At 46.8% G+C, this 24,652-nt stretch overlaps 1 protein-coding gene across 1 annotated transcript in view; it reads right to left on the minus strand.

Annotated features, from left to right (window-relative positions):
- The window catches only part of NUAK1 (NUAK family kinase 1), a 73,144-nt gene that overhangs the window by 36,735 nt on the left and 11,757 nt on the right, over positions 1-24,652 (minus strand). The window contains exon 2 of the mRNA XM_027967685.3: positions 4,439-4,559. Within this exon, the coding sequence (XP_027823486.2) occupies positions 4,439-4,559 (121 nt within the window). The remainder of the gene's footprint in view (positions 1-4,438; positions 4,560-24,652) is intronic.

Here is a 24,652-nt window from a genome sequence, read left to right on the forward strand (position 1 = left end):
GCTGTGCTTACCTGTTCAGTCATGTCCAACTCTTTGCAACCCCATGGACTATAGCCCACAAAGCTCTTCTGTCCATGGGGAGTCTCCAGGAAAGAATACTGGAGTGGGTTGCAATGCCCTCTTCCAGGTATAAGCTGAATATCCCCCCTGAAAAAGTTCATATGTCAAAGTCTAGTTCTTCAGAATACAACCCTATTTGGAGTCTTTAAAGAAGTGATTAAGTTAAAATGAGGTCATTATGGTGGACCCTGATCCAAAATGGGCTTCCTTGGTGACTCAGTGGTAAAGAATCAGTCTGCCAGTGCAGGATATGAGTTCAATCCCTGGGGGAAGGTCCCCTGGAGGAGTCAATGGCACCCCACTCCAGTATTCTTGCCTGGGAAATCCCATGGATAGAGGAGCCTGGCAGGCTACAATCGGTGGGGTTGCCAAAATGACTAGTGACCTTCTAAGAAGGAGAAATTTGGATACAGATACATACAGATGTGAAGATACACAGAGAAGACAGCCATCTACAAGCCAAGGAGACAGGCCTTAGAAGAAACCAACTCTACCAACACCCTGGTCTTGGACTTTCAGCCTCCAAAGCCAAAATAAATTTCTAGTGTTTAAGCCACCCAGTCTGTAGTAGCAGCCCTGGCAAGCCAACACACCCAGCAAGTCATGAACCTGCCTCAGGTTCTACAACCACAAAATGGGAACACCTGGGCTGATTATCTCCTGGGTAGGCTGCAGGGATCAAACGAGAGTAGGTATAGGAGAGCTCTGTGCACAAGGCAGAATTCTACAGATAACATCAGGATGTCCTTACTCTGGGCGCTGCGTTCTCAGGTCCTGGACAGGGGACAGATAAAGTCACAAGACCTGGAGACTCTAGGGTCACAGGTGGAGGGTCACAGCTGGAATCACACTTTGGGGATCACCTGTTCCTAACCCCTTGGGAAGGGAGGGGAGCTGACCTCCTCCACAGTTATTTAGTGTGGATGTGGGAGAAAAAGAACTTGCGTGGGAGAAAGGAAAGAGAACAGAACAGAAACTGGAGATCTCCAAGAAATTTAAAAAAAAAAAAAGGCATATTTAAATTCCTGGGAGTTCTCTGGATTAAAACAATACCTTTTATTTGTAAGGTACACGGCCGGTCACAAAACACTTGAAGGCAATATAGTTCTTTTTAATCTATTTGAGGTCAGGAAGGGCTTCCCTGGTGGCTCAGACAGTATAGAATCCACCTGCAATGTGGGAGACCTGGGTTCAATGCCTGGGTTGGGAAGATCTGGAGAAAGGAACAGCAACCCACTCCAGTATTCTGGCCTGGAGAATTCCATGGACTGTACAGTTCATCCTTCTGAGAGTCTGATGAAAGCTATGCATTCACCCCCTACCTAGAGAAAAATAACTCATGAACTTAACACATAAAACATTATATACCAACATGGTCCCATCCTGCAATAATGAAAATGCTCTTTATCTATGCTGTCCAGTATGGCAGCCACGAACCACTAGTGGCTGCTGAGCCACTTGATATGTAGCTAATGTGACAGAGCAACAGTATTTTTTATTTATTCCAATTAATTTTAATTTAAATATCCATCTATGACTAGTGACTTCTGTTTTAGACAATACATTTATATACTATTCCAGAGGATTTACAGACCCCTGCTGCTCACTCCTGAAACACCCTTGTCAATAGACCACACATTAAGAACCACTTGGGATGAAGCTGATATAGACTTCACATCAATGACGTTTTGGAACCTACCTGTATATGTATCATCTCATTTAATCCTGCTGCCAAACCCTAGGAGAGGAGTAGAATGGCTATCCCCATTTTATGAGGCACTGCAAAGCCAACCATCCTGCCCAAAGTCTCACATCTAGTGTACCTCAAGCTCTTCCTTGACTCCCTAGACCAGTTCAAAGGGTTTTAGAAACTGAAGCCCAAGCTCTCGCCTGAGGCCTTGGTAGAAATTCTTTCTAGTCACCCAAAGAACTTTAATTCATGCAGATACCCATTTTTAAAGTTACAAGCAAAGGCTTCTCTTCTGGAAGCCACCAGCAAGGGCTGAACTAAGGCCATTTTGACCTTGATAATAGTATATTATTCCATTGAGGTTCATCTCTGGTCTTCCTTTAGGAAGTAGATAGACTCCAGTTTCCCATTCAGCCTGAAGAATTCCCAAGGCCAAGGAGGGCATGATGCTAATGAAGAAGCAGGCTTCTTGATGCCAGATTTCTGTGACCGCAAACTGTCTTCCAAATAAAGAACTGGAAACTTCATGCTGAATTAAAACTCTCTCTGCCTTTCCGGCAAAGAAGCCTTCAAGCTCTAAGCCAAAAAATCTCAAACACAGAAGTGCGCACAGAGCACGTGACCCACACTGGTCCATGCCATGCACAGTGGCCTTCAGGTTTCCATGTTTCCATGGCAATTGGGCCACACTGGGCAAAAACACTCCACATTTAATAAAATTCACTTTCATCCTGCATTTTGTATCTCGACTCACTTCTCACTTCTGGAAATTCCACTCAATTACCAGACATATTCAGGTTTGTTTCTCTCAGCCTGGAATTCTCCTTTTGTCAGCTCTTCCTCAGGCTTCCCTGGTGGCACAGTGATAAAGAATCTGCCTGCTAATGCAGGAGACATAGAGATGTGGATTTGATCCCTGGGTCGGGAAGATCCCCTGGAGGAGGAAACGGGAACCCACTCCAGTTCTTGCCTGGAGAATGCCATGGACAAAGGAGCCTGGTGGGCTACAGTCCATGGGGTCGCAAAGAGTGGGACACGACTGAGCACACACACAGGCTCACAGCTCTTCCTCAAGAAAAAACTCCCTTCAAGGCCCAGCCTGGCTGCCATATGTTTCCATGAAAACTTCTAAGCTTAGGTCTCCATGGTCCCAGAATATGTTATTTACATATCTGCAGCAGGCTCTAGGACTCTTACATTTCTAACAAACCCAATTTATGCTGCTGCTACTGGTCCAGGGGCTGAAATCAGAGACTCACTGCAAGAGATGTTTGTGGAATGAACAAATGACTGAATAAATATAAATTTCCCCTAAAACCCTATCACCAAGGGCCCCAAAAAATGAGCTTTAGAAAAATCAAGATAAAAGATATTACCAGCACTTACTTCTAGATGAGGAGCAAAAACAGAAATACCAGGGTAGGGGTGGTGGGGTGGTGGGGAACAATAGCAAAAATCAACAGGGAACCAGAAGAAGGAAAATTTGAAATATCAGAAAAACTTTAGGGTTACCATCTGGTTTCCTCTTAGCCCTTACTGTATAAATTATGATGAACAGACCAGAAACTAAAAATAGGTTTATTTTTCTGAATCATATATTAAAAATATTCTGTAGAACTGTTTTGACTCAGTAAGTCCAGGACTAGGACTATTTCATAAGAAAATAATCAGAAATGAATGTAAAAAGTGATCTGCAAGGAAAGTCATTAAAAGCCCTGTTTATTACAACCAGAAATGTGAAACAATTTATATATTTGACAAAAGGAGATAGAGCCAATAAATTATGGTATGCCCATAAATGGAATACTACAAAGCCTTTCAAAAATGTCCTTATAGGGGAATATTTATCCACATAGGAAGAGATATGATATAAAAAATGAAAAACAATAAAGCTAAAACCCAGTATAAACAGTATGATTTAATTTTGGATAAAAAAACACATACATGTATAGAGAAGTAGATAAAAATCTAAATATGGATACAGAGCTATTTATCAAACTAATAATTATGTTAATTTTAACAGTTATATTTCGATCATTTTTGCAATAAACACACGTTGCTTTTATAATTTTTTAAAGGCTATTTTTTTAATGTGAGACGTTTATTTCTTCTGTGAAGGGCCACAGAAGTGAAGCACGAGCACATATATAAGCTTTTTCCCTCCCCGTGTTTCACCAAACACCAGCAACATACGTTCTATTTGTAAAATACCTGACACACCAACTGATCCCTCTCCTTTCTTGGTATTTCTTGGACCGGTTGGAAATTCCTAACTCAAAAAGGCTAACTTTCGATAACTAATGACACCACCCCTGAAGCGTCAGCTTTGGGGGATGACATTTATAACACATCCACCGTTACTTGGCCACCCAGAAAACTGCCATTTTTCCAGAAACCATGGGTGTCTCACATACTGGCTTTCAATGAGGTGGGTTGCTTAGCAACTGCCAAGAAACTGGGAAGATGGAAGAAGGCACCAGCCAGAGCTATTTTATGACCAAAGCACACTGTGCTACGTGTGTCTGGTTGCATTCAAGGTAACCAAATAAGAGATAACACCCGGCTATTTTTGCATCATGAGGAAAAATACTTGGCTCCTGCCCAGAAGGGCAATTACCTAAAAATCTTGGCAGGCCCCATGGTATGAGAAATGGTCACTGATACGGGGGTGAAAAAAAAACCACTGACCTTCATAAATACTGATGATATGAGGATGGCTGAGGGATGACATGATCTCAATCTCTCGTCTGATGTGAACCATGTCTTGTTCATCCTTAATTTTGTCCTTACGAATGGATTTTATAGCCACCTATAAAGTCAGGAAATGAAATGTTACTCAGAGACCTAAACAGATGCAAACCAGCCATTGGGAGAGTTTAGAAAATAAATACAGATGTTACTTGTTGGCAGAACTGACAATAACCAAAACAAAACTTTGAAATACCCCTATCATGTCTTTCATTTATCGCAAAAACACCCTTCTCCAGACAATAGAAAACATCAGGTTTTAACAGCCTCGGTTTGGGATGGTGTTTTCCCCCCACAAAGCAAAAGCCTCCTTCAACAGGGCCAGATCCATTTACTCTAGGAATCCTGATCCTTTTTGAAAAAAAAAAAAGAAAAGAAAAAAAGGAGAGCTTGGTGTACAGGAGGTGGGTGACTAACACCAAGAGATGAAATTAGCATCAGTCGGCCCCACCGTGCAGCTGCCACAGTGATGGACAGAAAAGGCTTTATTGCATGGCCTGTCTGGAGGCCAGTTCTGATTAAAGCTTGGATTTTAAGACTTTAGCCTTTGCTGTGCTAATGCAATTGCTCAGAAGCCAAATCCTCTCTACATCCTTCCTCTCACTAAGGCACCTTTGATAGCATGTGATATAACCAAAAGGCTCTGCTAAAGAAAAAAATCAGAGTAAATCCAAGAAAACAAAGCTAGACTCCCTGCCTGGCCCCGGTTGATCCCAAAGCTCCATGCCAATGTCGTCTGCAAATCCAAACTGTAGAGAATTCCCAGGGCCATGACACAGAGCACTTACTCAAAAGAATCACAGAAATAAAAAAAATTTTTTTTAATTTTTTTTAATTAAATGACAATGCGAATCTTATAGGGAAAAACTATGTTTGCCAATGGATTCTCTGCTCATAAACAAGTTGGTTGATAACTTCATCTGCCCTAGCTCTAAGGGGGGCAAAAACTACTTTGTCTGGGGCGGGGAAGGTGGGTTAGGTAAGAGGGAAAGCTCGCCAAGGGTTTTGCTGCCAGCTCTGAAAGCCTGCTTGGTTCCCTCCAAACTGGTCCTCTTGTGACCTCAACCCTCAACTTAGCACTCTTTCTTGGAGGAAAGGAAGTAAAACCACCCCTCGGATTGCAAAGGCACAAAGCACTCTGGAGAAAAAGTCCTTGTTAGCAGCCACCCAGGGTCACACCTCGCCTATCTCAGAGTCAAGCAGGGGTGGTCTCCGCAGGAATGCACTCATCTCTGAACATTTGCAACTTCCAACTTGCAGCAGATACACATGCAGCCCTAGACTTGGAGATGCTTCCATAAAATACAACCAGTCCAAGAGAACTAGGAAACTCTCATTATTCTTGATTTTGCTATGTGTTGGTTAAATCAACCAGCAGGTCCCCAGATTTCTCTTTTGTAGAACTTTCCCCAGTTGTTGTTAAATCCATACTGGTGTCATTACTACACTAGTGGGGATCTTATTCACTGCTTTAGCTCCAGAGCTTAGCAACAGGCCGGGTGCATGGTAGGACTACGAAAACCCTGAGCATGGGCAGGCAGGGAGAGGGAAGGAAAGGGAGAAGGAGAGGAGAGTGGACAACGGGGAGGCGCTGATGCTACTGGATGGCTGAGAAGCCAGACCAGGGAAGTGACAGTTGCACTGAAGCACAAAAGGAGGGACCATTCCAGTCGAACATCACCACCAAGACAGGAACGTTAGGTTGATGGCTTAGGATTTCTTTGCATCCTACCTACGTGGGCAATCGAGGAATGGGGAAAGCAGAGCAAAAATACATGATGCCCGGCTGTAAACCCAGGGGCAGGCAGCACTGTGGCTGGACCACACGGCTGGAGACAAAGAGGCTGCACAGAGATGAATGAGCTTCCAGCTTCAAGGCCCCCTTTCACCAGGGTGTCAGCCCCCCGAGCTCACCCGGGCCCTCACCTCAGCCCCATTCAGGACACAGAAAGAAAAGCCTGCCTTTGCTTACGTCAAACGTAAAGACATGACTGGAAGGCTTTATTTTATCTGAGCGGGGCCTGCAGTCCTGGGAGCCTGCTCTGAAGGAAGCCGACAGTGAACACACACAGGCCAGGGAGGATGTGGGTGGCTCTTGGATCAACTCCTGCATTCCTCTATGAACTAAAGATGGGCTGAGGGGAGAAACCACCCCTGTGATTATGGAGCAGGCTGAACTTGGCCTTGAGGAGGCCCTATTGTCAAACGACAATAGAAATAAATTCTTTCACCATTCAGGGTCAGGCAAGGGTAGTGACATTCTCGGGGGTAAGAAAATAATCCCATCTGTCAATCTCCCCAACAGTCCAGTGAGAGGCCAACGGTCCCACGGCATATCTGCCAGGCGTATGCTTCCAGCCCAGTGTGGAGAGGAAAGTGCCCACATTCTAAGCAAACCCCACTCCAGCACTGGGAAAACTAAAAGGGCTCCATATATGTTAGCAGCCATTGGCTGTCCCTCTACAAAAGCTTTCCTTATCTGACAATGAGTCTTCTACTGAAAGTGTAAAAGAGGGCTCATTCTGCCCCTAAGTCAAAGGCATAGTGGGAGACAAATGCTAGAAATCACTTAGAACCATGCAACTGTCAAGGACAGAGGGAAGACATTCAGTTCAGCTCCCAAGAGCGGTGTGATGACTCACCCAAGGTCACAGATCCAATTACTGGCCAACCATGAGAGCAATAAGGATAAGAATAATAGCAGGCATTCAAGAGGCACTTAATATATGGTACAGACATCAGACCGTGGTTCTTTACATCCTTAACATTCAGGCTTCAGCTCCATGATCCCTTAGGGAGACCTTCCCTGACCCTCCAGCTGCTTAGGCCACTCCTCCCCTACCCTCTCACTCCCTTCCCGCACAATATGAAATTAGCCTGCTGCATATTCAGCCGGAAGCCAAATCCAGCTACCAAGATGCTTCCAGAGGAAACCAGAGAGCTCAGAACAGTTGTCACGTTTTTGCAGAGTTGTTGAAAGAGGAGAATGAGCTCATAAATGCTGCTCCTATAACGTAACATAGTGCCTCCTTTGTGGAGTGGAAGGGTATAAATGGAGGGCAGCACACGGTGAAGCAGTATGGCAGGATGGGCTATGAACATGACTTTGAGTCCGGGCTGAAACCACGTGCCAGCTGTGTGACCTGTAGCAGGTGGCAAAACCTCTCTGTGCACTTGTTTCTTCATCTGTCAGGCAGGAAAATACAGGACCTGTCTCACAGGTCCTTATGAAGATTAAATAAATGGCTCAGAACATACCTGGCCCAGGATAAGTGCTCAACGTATGTTTAAAGCGGAGAGAACACCCCATAAATAGAGCCTTCCTTCCTTACCCTCCACGCTGGGAACAAACTTAATTCCTCCTGCTTCCTCATGGGGCAGCAGGAGAAGGGAATGGGGACCCCCTCTTTGTTCTCACAGTGCGTTAAGTGAACGAGAATTTCTCTCCTGGGTCTTTAAATTGTACCCTCAGTGGAAACTTCCAGAAACTCAGAGCAGCTGGGTGCATGGGAGCATCATAGCTCCTGAGTCTGAGACCAGACAGGAGGAGGAACAACTGGAATCCAAAACACAGCCTCAGGGCCATTTTCCCCCTTCTTCTTTCAGTGGCTGCCAGGTGAACATGCGAATCGAATGTTCCCACTTAGAGACAGAAGTCTGACTCATGGCATCCACTTGAGCCTTTCTGGATTTTGACTGTTCGTGGACTTAATCCTTTTGAGTGCCCACCTGGGACCGAGCACAGTGCTGAGATGTCGTGATGCAAAGTGATTCTGCCCCAGCCCTTGGGGAGTGGGGGATGAGAGGACAAAGGCAATAAGCAAAACTCACACAATTACATGATCACCCTCATGGCCAAAAGCTACCAAAGAGACCCGCAGATACACGATGTTATGGAGCAAACCTCCTCTCCAGTTTTCCTCAACCCTCACCCATATCTCCCAGGTGGCTCAAACAGTGAAGAATCTGCCCGCAATGCGGGAGATGCGGGTTTGATCCCCAGGTCAGGAAGATCCCTGAGAGTAGGAAATGGCATCTCACTCCAGTATTCTTGCCTGGAAAATCCCATGGACACAGAGGGGAGCCTGATGGACTACAGTCCATGGGGTCGCAAACAGTCGGACACAACTGAGCAACTAACACACACACCCATATCTACAAAGAAACAGGAGGAAAGGGCCCAGCAGGAAAAGACTACCAAACGTCTGCAATCATAAACCCTCCAAAAAAAAAGGTTCAGTTTGTTCCTGCAGGAGTTGGAGAGATTTCACTGAAGCTGGGAACCCAGGTGTTTAAGCCCAACACACAGCCCAGCCCCTTTCCTAAGTGTTCCCAAGTCTAGACAGCATCGTGTGCCTTATAAAATGGTCTGCTTTTAAAGAAGGCCACCTTATCGTTTAATGATTAAACCTTCTGGCTGTGGACCTGCAAATTCTGCCCCGTGGTACCTGCCTGTTTAAGAGGCAAATAGCCCAGCCAACTCTGATCCCTTCTTTAATGTAACAGCCTTCTCTGCAGCGTTCATTTCTTCTCTTTTGAATAATCACCCAAAACCACCCCACTTTTCCACAGTGGCTATTGTGAATGTTAAGAGCTCAGGGATGTAGGAAGGGCTATGCAGAGCAAAGCAGTATGATGAAAGCTCAGGCTTTTGCTGACTGGGTGACCTCAGGTGAACCCAAACCTCACAGGTCTCAGTTTCCTCATCTGTAAAATGGAGTCAGCAAGTCCTAACTCTTGGGGCTGTTATAAGGAGGGGAAATACTGTAAGTAAAGTGACTAGTACTCAGGTATTCACTGAATGGCAGTGACAAGGTCTGACAAGCTCCTGACAGGACAATACAATGATACAGGGTCCTGGGCCACATTAAAGGTGTGACAAGCGCCCAGTATATATATCATCATATAGACTTTCCCCCTGCCGATTCCTCCCACACACATCCTCCCCTTCCCCATATTTGTACTGAGGCAAGAATAGGTGAAAATTTATATCCAGCCTGCCTGCCTACAAAAGAGCAGGGCAGCCAGCCATCTTCCTGGCCTGCTTTGAAGAGCGGGGGAAATCCCAGGCAGACTGCATATTTGAGCCTCTAACCAAGAGAATCACTACCCTGCACCCTCCACAGCCTCTTCCCATGATGCTCACTGATTGACACATATCAGTCTGAAGAGAGGGTTCTAGAACAGTATCTGTCAAAGGGGTCCTGGGTTTCATGTCAAAAGCGAAGATTTTGAATCCAAAGGTCTAAGATGGAGCCGGGGATTCTGGATTTCTAGCAAGCTCCCAGTTAATGAGCCAGTGATGTCAGCCCAGGGACCACACTTTGAGGAGCAAGATCTTAACACTTTGTCTTGAGCCTTAACGTTACCAACATTCTTAAAACAGTTGCAATATTCCTAATAACAACAACAGCTAATATTTATAATGTGTTAACCAGATGCCAATGGACCGTATCTCATTTAATCCTAACTACAATCCTAATCCCCAACTGTACAAAGCCACCAAGTCGCCAAGAACATAAATACTGCCTTAAATCCCACAGCCTATAAAAGACAGAGCAAAGATTTGAACCCAGGCTTCTGGCTGAGCCCAGAAGCTGCTGATTCTTGAGGTTATGGATAAAGTTGGGGTGGACAGCAAACATGGCAGGTGAGAGAATTTCTCCGAAGATCCCAAAGAATCTCCAAAGCCCAGTGTGAAGAGCATCCTCCAAGCGGATGAAGTTTTTGTATGGGGTCCCATGTGAGGTCCCGGGGAGGCAGGACTAGGGGACCAAGCAGCAGGGAAGAAATGGGGCCATAAATATGGCATTAGTCTCACTTAGTGAGAACAAGTTTGAGTTCTGTTCCAGCAATGGGAGCTGGCCACTTCCCTGCCATTCATAGGTATGATCTCACACCTGGCCACATTCCACAGGAGCTGCAGGGCACTGCATCAGAGGTAGCTTGGGGGATCTTTTCTTACCAAGGGGCCCAGAGGCCACTAGCAGCGGGAATGATTAGCCAAGTCAAGCTGGAGGCCAGCAGAGGTAGGGGTTCCTGCCCTGGTCTGGCTGATGGTCAGAGTTCAAGGCCAGGCACAGCTCCTCGTGGGACCCATGGGTCCAAAGTTCCCCAGGATCACCAAAGAACTCCCATTCAGAAAGGCTATGCCCAGCCGTGACCATGGTGATGCCAGCCAGGAGACCACCTTCTAGCCAAAGCCCCTGATTCATTAAATGACCCCCAGCATTTTGTGAGGAGCCCGGCCAACTCAAGACAACACTCACTCCTGCAAGTTGCCGTGATGCAACCAGCCTCGCAGGGATGCGAGCCAGCTCCGCCGCAGGGCCTGTGGGCCTCTTCCTCTCTGGCCTGTTGATTCATGTCGATACATGGATGTTTTTTCAGACAGAAGCAGGTTGGAAGCCAAGAGTTGTATCAACAGGCTCCGAGAAGAGGCATCCTGATGCCAGGGAGCACGGCATGTGTAAGAAAGAGCTTTTTCTTCAAAGAAAAGCGTCCTACCATTTGCTGCCACCAGCCCTTTAATTGTGCAAGAGGTTATGAAAATATAATCCTAAGTAAATCAGCTCTCAATCTTCAATTTATCAAAATTCCTCATAAAAGATGCTGTTTCCTTAGATGACACTGATTTTTTTTTCTCCTGCCATGAAAAATGTGTTCTATCTCCAGAACTAAAATGGCAAACCAGACTTTGATTTGACCAGGCCAGGGCCCGCCTAGGAGAACCTCAGAGGGCCCGGGGACATGTCTATCTACTTGTATAGCCATCCCTGGTTCCACGCCCGCCCCTTCAAGGTTTGAGTAGAGCATGTCATCATTACACGTGGCGATGCTGCAAGGGAAGTGGAATTAATGACTAAGAAACTAAGGGCAGATTTACACTCCCTATATGGCACTGAGGTTTGTAAACAGGAGACAGTGGCCAGGGCTGACCAGGTAGAAACCAAAAGAGCCACCGATGGAAAGTTAGCGCCAGCAGCAATGCCAAAGTGAGCCACGAGCCCGCCCCCAGTGCACAGTTAGATTCCAGGGGACTGCACTTTGCCAAAGGTTGGTCGGCATACCACCTGCATCAGATCCCCTGGTGGGGAGGAAGGGGGACGCTGATTGTTCAAATGCGAACTCCAGGGCCCGCCCCAGACCTACTGAATTCGAGCGTGAGGGCAAGCTGTAGGCACCCAGGTGATCCTACAACAGTGATGTCTGAGACCCACCACCTTAAACCGCAACTAATGTGGTTAGAAGGGCACTCATTCCATAATTTAAACCATGCAGGGGACTTCTCTGGTAGTCCAGTGGTTAAGACTTCACCCTCCCAAAGCAGGGAGCATGGGTTTGATCCCTGGTCAGGGAACTATAGGGCTTCCCAGGTGGCGCAGTGGTAAAGAATCTAGCTGCAATCAGGAGATAGAAGAGACATAGGTTTGATCCCTGGGTCAGGAAGATCCCCTGGAATAGGAAATGGCAACCCGCTCCAGTATTCTTGCCTGGATAATCCCATGGACAGAGGAGCCTGGCGGGCTATGGTCTACAGGGTCACAAAGAGTTGGACACAGCCAACCACATACACACAGAGAACTAAAATAAAAACAGTACACCCAAAAATAAAAAATAAATACATAAAAATGAATTAGATAGAGCTTGAGTCAAAACAAAAGAAAAAAGAAAATACCTTGCAGCCAAAAAACGAGATAATTTTAAAAAGCTAGGTAATTCAGGGAAATTCATGAACTGCCTATCTATAAAGAAAGGAATTTAAAGCAAGTTACTTCCTTGAGGAGACTCAGTGACCTGAATGAATTTGCCCCTGGGAAAAGGAAGGTTTGTTCCCAGAGGACATCTGGGTCATCTGGACATCTGGGGCCTGTCCTAACCCAAGGCAGGCCTATGGATGCCCGGAGACCACAGACGCTGGCTGCTCATGGGTTACTTACGGCTTTGCAGGCCACCTGGAGCTCCTGCACCGGGTCAAAGTAAATGTGTCCGGAGGAAGAAAGAGCAAATGAGCTCTGGAGCCCCGCCCCCAGTCCTGCCTGCTCTGTGAGAGAGGGTCTGGCTGGGGCTGTGAGGAACCCCCTCTTACTGGGATCTGCTGGAAATCTCTAAGAAACCACCCCAGGGCTCCTTGCAGGAAAGGGCTTCTGGTAGCAGAAGAGATGCCACAAAGGCAACACCAGAGTCGCAGAAAGACTGAAAATGTGAGGCTGGGACCACAGGGTTTATCTGGGGACTCACACTGAAAGTGAGATGCCACAGCAACTCAGAAATAAAATACAACAGCAACTTGGAAATCTAAAGGGCAGCAGCTCTTGCTCCAGGTTTCAATCGTTCTGGGCAAAGGACAGACCAGACCAGAGGGCTGAGGTTACTTCTAAGTAGGACAGCCTCAAGCAGTAGCATCTGATCACTCTGACACTGTTTACACCACAGCTTGAATAAGCTTAGGGTTGTGCAACTCTGATTCATCCAGCTCCAAGCCCAGCAGAGCCCCAGCCAGCAGCCCTGTAAGAAAGCGAGCCTCAGCCCCTCAGCCCTGTCATCAGTCACAGGAACATGGCCCAGGAGCCCCCCCTTCACAGGGAGGTCCTCGGGCCACCATGTCACAGCCTCAGTTACCTCGTCTGTAAGGGACGTGACAGAGCACCAACCCCACAAGGTGGCTGTAGGGATCAGATCAGATCACATCTTGCAGATACTGGCACAGCCAGTATCATTACTGCCAGCAGATGTCTGAGCTGCAAGGACCCCAGAATTTTCTATGCCAACCCTCTTGTTTTACAGCTGAGGAAACTGAGTCCCAGGGAGGTTAAAGTACAGACCCAAGTTCACGAAGTTAACAGCAGCTGGAACGGCAACAAGGGTCCTCAGTTCCTCTCTAGTCTGGGATATAACACACCTAGGGTGAGGATTCCTAACAAATTCCAAACCACAGCTAGCTTCAGAAATGAAACTGCCACCCCCAAAATACCATATATTAATGCACATACATGGCATCTAGAAAAAAATATACTGATGAACCCATTTGCAGGGCAGGAATACAGACGCATAGAGAACAGACTTGTGGGCACAGCGGGGAAATGAGAGTGTGGGACTAATTGAGAGAGTAGCATTGAAACATATGTATTACCATATGTAAGACAGATAGCTAGTGGGAAGTTGCTGGATAACCTAGGGAGCTCAATACAGTGCTCTGAGACAACCTAGAGGGGCAGGGTGGGGTGGGATGGGAAGGAGGTGTAAGAAGGAGGGGACCTATGTATAAACATGGCTGATTCATGTTGTATGGCAGAAACCAACACAACGTTGTAAGTCAATTATCCTCCAATTAAAAATAAAAAAATTTTAAGGGGTTTAAATTAACATTTACATGTAAAGCAGGCCCCAGCACAACGAAGTTCCTTTTATTAATAAATTGAGATGGGGGGGGCAGGGACAGCCACTCGTAAGTGTGCTGGCAAATTAGAACCCGTTTCACAGCACGACACATGATTTCATTCCATTTGATGCCAGGGAGCTGTCCTCACACAGACATGCTAAGGACGCTGTTTGCAATCCAACCCAGTCCAAACCTTGCTCCAGTTCCTGAAGCCTGATTTGATATCACACATGAGTAGACATATCTGGGAGGTTAATATCCCATTTTTTCTTAATTCACTGAAAATACTTCTTTTATATATTAACTTCAGACTCCCACTGGATCACTGACCTCGGGAACCAATGAAAAAGGGACACAAAAGACCTAAAAAACAACATTAGTTTTCCAAAGGGAGAGGAAATTAGCTAAGTGAGTTTGGCTGATCCAGGTGAACAGAAGAAAGAAAAGAAATTCTTAATGTCTTAAGATGGTAGGGTACACATAACACACACATACACAAATGAAAGGGCAAGTTTTACATTTTTTCCATGGGTGATTTCACAGACAAGTGGAAGAAGGGAGTCTTCAGAAGTTATTTTTATCCTGATTCAATCCCCCTTGTCTGAAAAGGGATGTATAGCAATTAGGGTGCACAGACCGAGCAGACAGGAAGGAACAAGAGGATGAGCTGCCGTCGGTCCCCCCAGAGGCCTCACTCATCATCTCCTCAGAAGCAGCAGCTTCTTTTTGGGGAAGCTCTCAGCGGCTCTCAGTGTCCATTTGCCAGAGAGTTCACAGGCTGGTCCCTGCTCCACAGCCCCCACAAACACCCCCACAGTCCATCTGGATGCTGTCAGCTCCCTAATTACCGCCCTACCATCCTTCCAGGGATGCTGTCACAGTGGGACCTCCAGCTACAAACACACAGACCCCACCCAGCACTGACAGCCCGACTCTCAAGGAGCAAGCTCAGTCCCCTTGTGTCTGCCACCACATCAGGCCGGTTGCCTCCGTGACCCTCACCCAACAGCCATCACTCAGCTCCCACCCGTGGGGACACTGGGGCAGGGTCTGTTGGTCTCCACAGGGACTCAGGGAGCAGCCTGTGTGTCCATGGCCCTGGACATTTGTGCTTGTCATTTCCTCTGCCCAGATCCCTCCAGGCCCTACTGTCTGCAACTAACTTCTCCAGCTGACCACCTCCTCCACATCCAGAGGCCTCATCACAGGGATGCGCCCCCACGACACTCGCACAGGCCCCCTTTCATAACCTGAGTCACCATTACTTGTAGCTTTCACTCACACACAGACCGTTTCTCTTTTATTCACTGCAAAGTCTCCAGCGCCTAGAAGGTGGCTGGTGTTTTGTATATGCCAAAAAGCTGTGTCTGAAATGACCCCCCGCATATCAGAAAGACCTTTATAAAACCCTAAAACAATAACAGGGCATCTTATTCCACCCAACCTAGCCCCCAGCTTCCTGTCACTGACTCTTCTCTGAACTTGCTGAACTCTCAAGTGTTAAATCCCTACTTATCCCCAAATTATTGAGCCTGAAATTCCTCGTCTTTAAAATGGAGTGGCAATACTGCCCACTCCAGAAGGGCTGGAAGAGAATTCACAACAACAGCTAATGGTAATCATAATAATCACCAGTTATCAAGCCCTTATTGTGTGCCAGGCACTGGGCACCACTCTGTTAAACCTCTCCACCGCTCGCTCACTCATTAAAGTCTTGCTAAAACATTATTTCTGCTTGCTTGATGAATTTAAACTGAGTCTGAGGGAGGTGAATAACTTGCCCTAGGGCACACGACTAATGAATAGGAGAGCTGGGTCTCACCAAACCCAAAGACCACATTCCGAAATTCGGTACCAGCACTGACAAAGCAAGGAGCACAGGGCCTGGCATTCAGTGCATGTTTAGAGAAAAAAAAGAAAGCGCTGAATCAGAGTCCCTGGAGATACAGGTCCCACCAAAGCCACTGCACTGCTTTGTCCCCAGTGCAGTCGTCCCACCCACTGCACTGCTTTGTCCCCACGCTAAGTCTTTTTTTTTTTTTTTTTTTTCATTTAAATCATTTCATCTTCAAAAACACAACCACTGCTGTTCCTTGCTGCTCTCTGTGGAATCAGTCAACACAGCTGAACAAAGGGCAGAATCAGACAGGAAGGTCTGGGAAGTGCATCCCTAAAATAATGCAACAACGAGCCAATTCTCCAGCAAGTAATTCTGGGAAATCTGCTCTGGATAAGGCACTGATCAAGGTCTAGCAGACCACAGACCTACCCTTCCGGTTGCTTGTAATTCCCTGGGGAGGGCAAAGAACAGGTGGGCTCCGTCCTGCCCTGCACCTGTTCATCCTTCCACCGGTAGGAGCACCCTGACTTTGCACTGGGGATCACCCCTACCCCACTGGATACAGTTTTATAGAGACTACCAGACAAGATGCTTCACATTCCCTGTGCCAATGAGTAGACACATGACCCAGGGTTTGACCAAGGAGATGCTCTTTCTAGGACTCCAAGTCCCTGCCAAAGGGTTCTTTTGTGAGATAACAGGCAGAAACTGATGTCTGTGTGCAGAGGCAGGGCCTCGTGAGAAGTCCTTCCCTGCCTCACTCCCCATCTCCACCCCTGAGTCTCACTCTTGCTCCTAAACGCGGAAATGAGTCCCACTATGCTCAGAGTATGAATTTTCCCATCCCCAACAAAGAGACCCTCCCCGTCCCCTTACACACACTCTTGTCATGAGCTTACTCTCCATCACCTCCAGTATAAGATGGACCTCTGACTACTCCACTTGACTGGTACTAGTCAAAATACCATCATGAGGACCCAGGAATGTTAATTTTTACAACAATTTCCTCTCACACCCCAATAAAGCCAGAGTAAATTATTACGGAGTTCTGCCCTTTTTTTTCTGGCTGACAGGGGGGTCCAGTCAGGTCATTTTGATCTATCTTGCAAAAGAGGTACAGGAAATCCAACTATATTCTCTGCCAAATGATGTTCACCCCTATAAAATATGTGTGTGTATGTGCTCAGTCGTGTCCAACTCTTTGCCACCCCATGGACTGTAGCCCACCAGGCTCCTCTGTCCATGGAATTTTCCAAGCAAGAATACTGGAGCGGGTTGCCATTTCCTAGTCTAGGGGATCTTCCCAATCTAGGGATCAAACCCGAGTCTCCTGCATTGGCAGGGGATTCCTTACCACTGTGCCACCTGGGAAGCCCCTATAAAATATTTACCAGTTGTTATAAACTGAATTGTGCTCCCTTCCCCCCAGCATTCTTGCCAGGATAACCCAATGGACAGAGGAGGCTGGCGGGCTACACAATCCATGGGGTCACAAAAAGTCGGACGTGACTTAGCGACTAAATGACAACTGCCATGTATACAATGTCATCCACTTCATTTTGCACTCTCTACAACCCGTAAGGCAGGCTACTTATTTTGCAGAAGAAGGAAACTAAGAAATACTGGGGAAAGGAGTGCCCCGAGTCCCTGCAGGTCATCAATGCAACATCCCAAGTTCAACCGAGGTACCTGAATTGTGCATCCAATACTACTTGGGACATACCTGTTTCCAAGTGTCACCAAATGGAACCACAGGGAAAAGAAGAAACACCCCCAAGTCCTGGCACTGCGATGCTTCCTTTTTCTGTCATTTAAACTTTGGGGGAAAACTAGCTCAGGACTATTCCCCATGGGCGATCTGGCGGGAGAGCTAATCAGAGCAATTTGAGTGCACGGCTAAACGAGGACACCCCTTCCTGGACCAAGCCTTGCCTTTATGGCAACACTTCATAAGAACCATTCCCTTACAACAAAACTGTCAAATCCAGCAACCACAGGCCAGAAACATCCCAGCTGAAGCCCGCCAAGCTGCTTTCTGATGTACTGTACACACAAATACCAATATTCCCCAGATGTTCTCCATGTAAAACATTTGGTTTGAGACACAGCCCTCCCTGCCCCAAAACTCTTACATTTGTTTAATGGACTCATACAGTTCAGCTAAAATATCCTGGAGCCGACATCTGAGGCCAGCCGGGCTCTGATGCAAGCACCCCATCTGCAGAAAACACGAACAAGTAAATAAGACCGTCCTCCCCGAGATTTATGTGCCCTGCATCTCTAAGCAGGTCATAAAATGTAAGCTATGTACGGAGACTGGTGCAAGTTGCTTTCAAGTGTGTTTCTGCGTCCATCTCGGTATTAATCTAAGACTGATGTTCAAAAAGACAGTAGGTCTGGCATGCTGAAGAGGAGGCTGCATCCTGCTTCTCTTTTTTTAACTGATTTTATTTCTTTATTTATGTATTTATTTTTGGCTGTGCTGGGTCTTCGTGGCTGTGCAGGCTTTCGTTACAGCAAGCCCAGGCTACTCTCTAGTTGCAGTATGCGGGTTTCTCTTGCAGTGGCTTCCCTTTTGCCAGAGCACGGGTTCTAGGGCATGCAAGCTTCAGCAATTGTGGTTCCCCGGCTCTATAGCACAGGCTCAATAGCTGCGGCATGCGCGCTTAGTTGCTCCACAGCATGTGGGATCCTCCCAGGCCAGGAATCGAATCTGTCTCCTGCATTGGCAAGCGGATTATTTATCACTGAGCCACCAGGAAAGCCCTGCATCCTGCTTCCTACTCCTTCAGAAGTTAAAAAATCTGTCACTTGAGCAACCTAGGTGAATGAGGTGAAGGTAGGTTTTCTCCTGGTTTTAGTTTTCCAGATATTCCAAAGTCATTTATCCCTTAACCCACAATCTGGAACACAGGCAAAATGTGAACAAAATGGAAAATGCAGTGGACCCTGAATCAAGAGAACCAGCTTACCCACATACTAAACTGAGTGAGTCTGGCTGGCCCAACTCCCCGCAAAATGGCTCATTCCATTACGTGAGAAAACAGTACTTTTCTAGATTCACTGTCATGATTCTAGACTCTAGGTTCATTTCTAGATTCATTTCCAGATTCGTGGCCCATTCATCTCTGAAGATTGTATGAGGAAGGGAAATAAACTCTTAGAAAAGCCACCCCAAGAAATGGCCTAGAATCTATCCACTGAGCCCCTGAATATGGTCGCCCAGTGTCTTCCTGCCAACACAGTTCTAACAAGCTTGTCATGGCAAATCTGTAGGGAAGTGGGAACATGAAACTAGGAAGCCACTACAGACAGCCTCACTGATGGATCAAGGCAGGACAACCAGCTTTACCTTTCGTCTTTAACTTTTCTGTGCCTTGTGAGTTTTCAGTTACCAAGCATGCATTATGTTTGCTAGAGGTGAAAGAAAGACGTTATCATGTAAAAGGGTCACAAAAAGTCACGGAAGCTGATGTAGGAGCAGATTGAGAAACTATGAATATAGCAGGCATGGAAAGGCCAAAATACGGCACTGGAAACAGTCTAGAAGTTCCCCAAAGACGTCAAGAAAATGTTTAACTACCTTCGAGGTACTTTGTTTTAAGAAGAAAGGAAGTGCACATCTTGAGAAATCTTGAGAAAGAGTTCCTTAAGAAATGGCCACAATTTTTTTTTTTTTAAAAACTGGCTTGTACATGACGAGTTTCAATTACCTGAAAAAATATATTTGGAGCCCTCTATTATAACTTTTTAGTATTTCCACTTGACCAATGTATCAGACTAATGAGAATTCTCCACTTTCTTGATTGGGACTCATGGCAGGTTGAATCCTAGGGACAGCTGGGCTGCTTTCTGCTTTTCCTGCTCTCCTCCGTTCAATCAGCCAATGACTGACCACCAACCCAGCCAAGCCAACTGCCCCAATATGGCAGCTTCTAGAGTCCATGGGACACCTCATCCTCCCAGTGTGTGCAAGTGAAGAATAAAAGTCACTCAGTCGTGTCCAACTCTTTGTGACCCCATGGACTGCAGCCTGCCAGGCTCCTCTGTCCATGGGATTCTCCAGGCAAAAATACTGGAGCGGGTAGCCATTCCCTTCTCCAGGGGGTCTTCCCAACTTAGGGACTGAACCCAGGCCTCCTGCCCTTCAGGCAGATTCTTTACCATCTGAACCACCAGGGATGCCCAAGAATACTGGAGTGGGAAGCCTAACCCTTCTCTAGCAGCTTTTCCCAACCTAGGAATCGAACTGGGGTCTCCTACATTGCAGGTTGATTCTTTACCAACTGAGCTACCAGGGAAGCCCCTCTCCTCATCCTCCAAAAAACACCAGCAAGCCAGGCTACAACTGTAACTTCCTCCACTCAAGGATAAAGATCCCCAGATTTCAGAAGTGTTTACACTCATTATTGCCAAGAAAAGGAAAAATGCAATGAGACAATGTATAAAAAATGCCCAATACTGTCCAACATACAGTACATGCTATGAAACTGCTTTTTAAATTATTATTATTAACAAATAGGCCATATGCAGAAATGTGTGTAAGTAAAAATCTTGCAGCAAAACCTTCCAAATACGAGGTTAAGAGGACGGTGTCAGAGGGCAAAGGGAGATGGGGGTTGGGAGACGAGGAACAGCTGTAGCCTCTTTTGAAAGGGGACAATTCGGGTCACCCCAGTAAAAGAAGTCCCTCCAAATGTACTTCTGTAGCACTCAGGGAATCGATTTTGCAGGATGGAATTATTTCCCTGAAATAAACAGACGCACAAAGGTCGCTACAATTGAAGCCTAAAAAGAAAACAAGCCAGCTGCCGATTTACGGGCAGCCTCTGATGCAACAGAGCAAAAGGTCCCCGGCGCAGGTCCAGTGGGATGGCTTAGGCCAAGCCAGCCCTCCCTGGAGGAAGGGGGCCACACAGGGGAGGGGCCTTGCCTTGCTGCGGGCAAGGTCCTAGGGTGACCAGGCACGGAGGGGACACCTTCAGGAGTGCAGACCCTAGGGCCCCTGTCGTCAACAGGCTCCACCATGGACTCAGCTATGCACTGAGGCATCTCTTCAAAAATGGTGCTGCCTGGGCCCCATCCTCAAGGGCTTCTAAAAGGGCCCTAGGCTATTCTAATGCTCAGTGGGATGGAGAACCCACAGTGTAGGGGGAAGAGCCCACAGTGGGGTCAGATGTGCCTGAGTCTTAACTTAGGTGCTACCCTGCTTCCTTGAGCAGATGAATTACCCTTTCTGAGGATCAACTTCTCTAAGCGCAAAGTAAGGAAAATGGTCACTTCACGACAGAGTCGCTGTGAAATGGAATGATGGAGGGTGATTATCCTACCAAGCTCACTTTATTCTCCTTCCTTCAAGGTTCTCCCAAGAGTGTCAGGAGTTCTGGCATCTCTCAACTCTAAGGGGTTGCCTGCCTTGCTAGGTGGAGGGAAAGGGCACACCGTTCCTTATGCTGAATCCCCCCTCCCCATCACACACAAAATACTCACACTCAGAACCCCTACTGGGTGATATAGGCTTGTGTGCTAAGTCACTCCAGTCATGTCTGACTCTTTTCAACCCTATGAACTGTAGCCTGCTAGGCTCCTCTGTCCAAGGGATTCTCCAGGCAAAAAATACTAGAGTGGGTTGCCATGTCCTCCTCTAGGGAATCTTCCCCACCCAGGGATCAAACCCATGTCTCCTGTGGGCTCCTGCATTGCAGGCGAATTCTTCACTGCTGAGCCACTGGGGAAGCCCCAAAATAGGCATATTCTACAGCAAAACTATGTAAAGAATGGAGTCACAAGCAGCAAAATGAGGGAACACCTAGTTGTTGAGATTTGCTTTGCTCTTCCTGTCCAGAGGACAACCTAACCTGGGGGCAACACTTTCTTGGGAGGTCCCTGCCCCTGCCTCTGTCTCCTCTATGAGCTGCAAGCCTCTTTCACCTTCCAGCACCACACAGGGCAGGGTCATCTTAAGCCCAAGGGAATGTCTGAACGAATTATGCTCCTTGAAGCCAGGGATGGCACTTGAGGACCCACAGAGCTCCTAAGGCCCACATGTGTTAAGTCCCTAGACAGGCATTTCATAGATATGCCTGCGCTTTGATTCTGAGTAACTGGCAGAAGAGGATGCAGAGGCACATTTGACTTTCGGGGAGCAGCAGCTCAAGGCCCAGTGACTGACAGCAGAAGCTTCGCAGCACTTCAGGGTTGCAATTCCACCTATAAGTAGTGTAAACATAGGCCAGTGACTTGATTTTCTGTGCCTCAGTTTATCCACTGTAAAATGGGGATGATAATGCTGGGCATCTCCTAGGGGGACCATGAATTAAGTCAGTGATTCAACAAGCTTAGACTACTGCCTGACCCAATTCCTGCTATGTAATTGTTTGCTATTATTATTATTCCTCCATGGGATAATAACAGACAAAGAGATCTCAAACTATGGCTCCAATATAAAGGTCTGGGGATTTAGGGGGGCTCTAGTTATCACAAAAGGCGTGGAATGAAGAAAGTGGGGTGATATATCCTCAGATGAATGCAGAGAGCTTCCCACTGCTGTGTTTCCCAAGGCCACACCATGGACCAACCCCATCACGCTTCCTTGTGGTATTTGGTTAAACTGCCGAAGACTCCCAGGTCTCCATAAGTTCCCCCTACCCCGCTGGACCAAGCTCTCTGGGGTGGGTGTGAAGGATGGTGCATTTTAACAGGCACACCCAGAGACACCCATGTCCCTGCAAATCTAAGAGCCCTTAGACTGGCTAAGTTCCTTAACTAGAGAGTCATGTCCATTTGCTCACCATCACAGCCTTTGAGCCTTGCACATAGTATGCTTGACATACAGTACATGCTGGACAGGTATCAGGTGAATCCACTCAAGGGTTACAACTCTGTAAGTATCCAGTCAGTTGTTTTGAAGGTCTGCTATATGGCAGCTACATGCAAAGTGATGCTAAATTAGACAGACAACTTCATTCATTTACTCAAAATCTTCACCATGCTTACTATATACTAGGTAACTGTACTAGACCCTGGAAATGCAGAAAAGATGATGAATGAGGTTGCTTAGAGGTAATTACAGATGGTGACAAGAGCTATGAATAGAGCTAATAAACGAGGTAGCTGATGGAGCATGCTGTCATTAAACTCAGCCTCTAGAGCAACACCATCCTTTAGAACTTTCTGTGATGATGGAAATTATCTTCCCCACACTGTCCAATGGTTGCCACTAGCCCCATAGGGTTATCCAGCACTTACCATGTGGCTTAAGGAACTTAAGGTTTTAATTTTATTTCATTGTAATGAATGTTAATTTTAATAGGCACATGTGTCCACAAGAGACAGTGCAGGTCTGGAGGAGGAAAGAGATTAGTAAATGGGAAATTATAACACAAGGCACTCAGTGCTATGGGGTCGGCGGGGGGAGGTCAAGCACCATGTGTTATCAAATGCCTCTCACCCAATTACCAGATGCTCTAACATTCTCTGGCTCTGGGAATAGAAAGAACAAGGTCAGGTACAAGGCATTGTACTTGGGCTGGAATTTTTATAGGCCATGATCAGTTGGAAGTGGTATGCAGCCCGGCCAAGCCCCAGAGACCGTGGTTCAAGATCATACCATCATCCACCAAAGCCTGCCCACAGCTGCCAAAGAGATCTCTCTCATTCCGTCATTCCGTTGACGGTCATTTTGTCCTTGGCTACAACGTCCCACTGGGCCTTGCATGGATTTTACGAGATTTCTCCGCTTCAAGCATAAGTACGAATACAAGCCTCCTAAATTCCACCGGAAAATTGGTGGCTAATCCAAACATTTCATAAAATTAGAACTCATTGTAGGACTGAAAGGAATTCAGACTGTGCCGCCACCAGAGAAATGCAAAATATTTGTTATAATTTCTTCCTTCATGAGCTGTTTCAAGCAGCAAGGGCTCTTTTCGGCTTGAAGTTAAAGGAGGCAGTGGGGTGGGGAGGGGAGGGGTGGGAGAGCTTTTGTTTTTGTTTTGTTTTCTTTGTGGTTTGCAAAAAGCATCACCAGATGATGAAAAATCGAGGAATCCTGCCTGGCTCCCTAATCCCTTGGCTAGCAGGGATAATAAACTGTCCCCATCTCGGCTGTATCTTGGCTTTATAAAGAGGGTGTTTTTCCTGGAAAATGGTACTTTGGCTCCGTAATTTTCTTCTTGGGCTTGAGCGACAGAATTTTTGATATCCTGAGATTTCATCAGCAAGAGAGATACCTGCATTCAGGCGTGCACGCAGGCAGGTCAACAATACTGATTTGCCAGGCACTGTGTGAGGCACTTGGGCTATACCAGGAAACAAAATTGGTGAAAATCCAAGCCCTGGGAGAGCCCGCCTTCCAGGGAAGGAGGACCAACAACGGAGGATTCAGTGACTCCCACTTTGAAGCAATTTGGAGACCAGACCTGAAGACTCACCAATTGCAGAATCTGGACAGGGCTGGAGTGGAAGTCCAAATCAATCCTAGAACTCTCATCTCACAGAGAAAGTAGCTGAAGAAGTACAGAAAAAGGGACATAACTCTCCCGTGGTCAAGCGGCTCACGTGGTGGCAATGGAGGAACCAGCCCCCAAGCTTCCTGACCACATCCCCAGACTCCTAACACTCCACAGCCATTCAACAGACATGGACCGCCTTCTTCTTGTGCACCAGACACGGAACCAGGTACCAGGAGTAAGACATGGAACAACTGGCTTCACAGAAACAAGTTCTTCCAGTTGCTATGTTCACAAGCCTGGAGACAACAGTGAGTCTGGCTGGGTTCAGTGGGACTCTACCCCCGGCCCCCAAGTGTGTGTGAAGAACCAAAGCAGGAAGCTGCAGAAGATTCCAAGGATCCACACCCGTGAGAGGCCATGGAGCCCAGCGATTACCACCTTGAGCCTGAAGGCAGACAGCCCAGCCCTAGAGCCCAGCT

This window comes from Ovis aries, chromosome 3, assembly GCF_016772045.2.
Source record: "Ovis aries strain OAR_USU_Benz2616 breed Rambouillet chromosome 3, ARS-UI_Ramb_v3.0, whole genome shotgun sequence".
Lineage (NCBI taxonomy): Eukaryota > Metazoa > Chordata > Mammalia > Artiodactyla > Bovidae > Ovis > Ovis aries.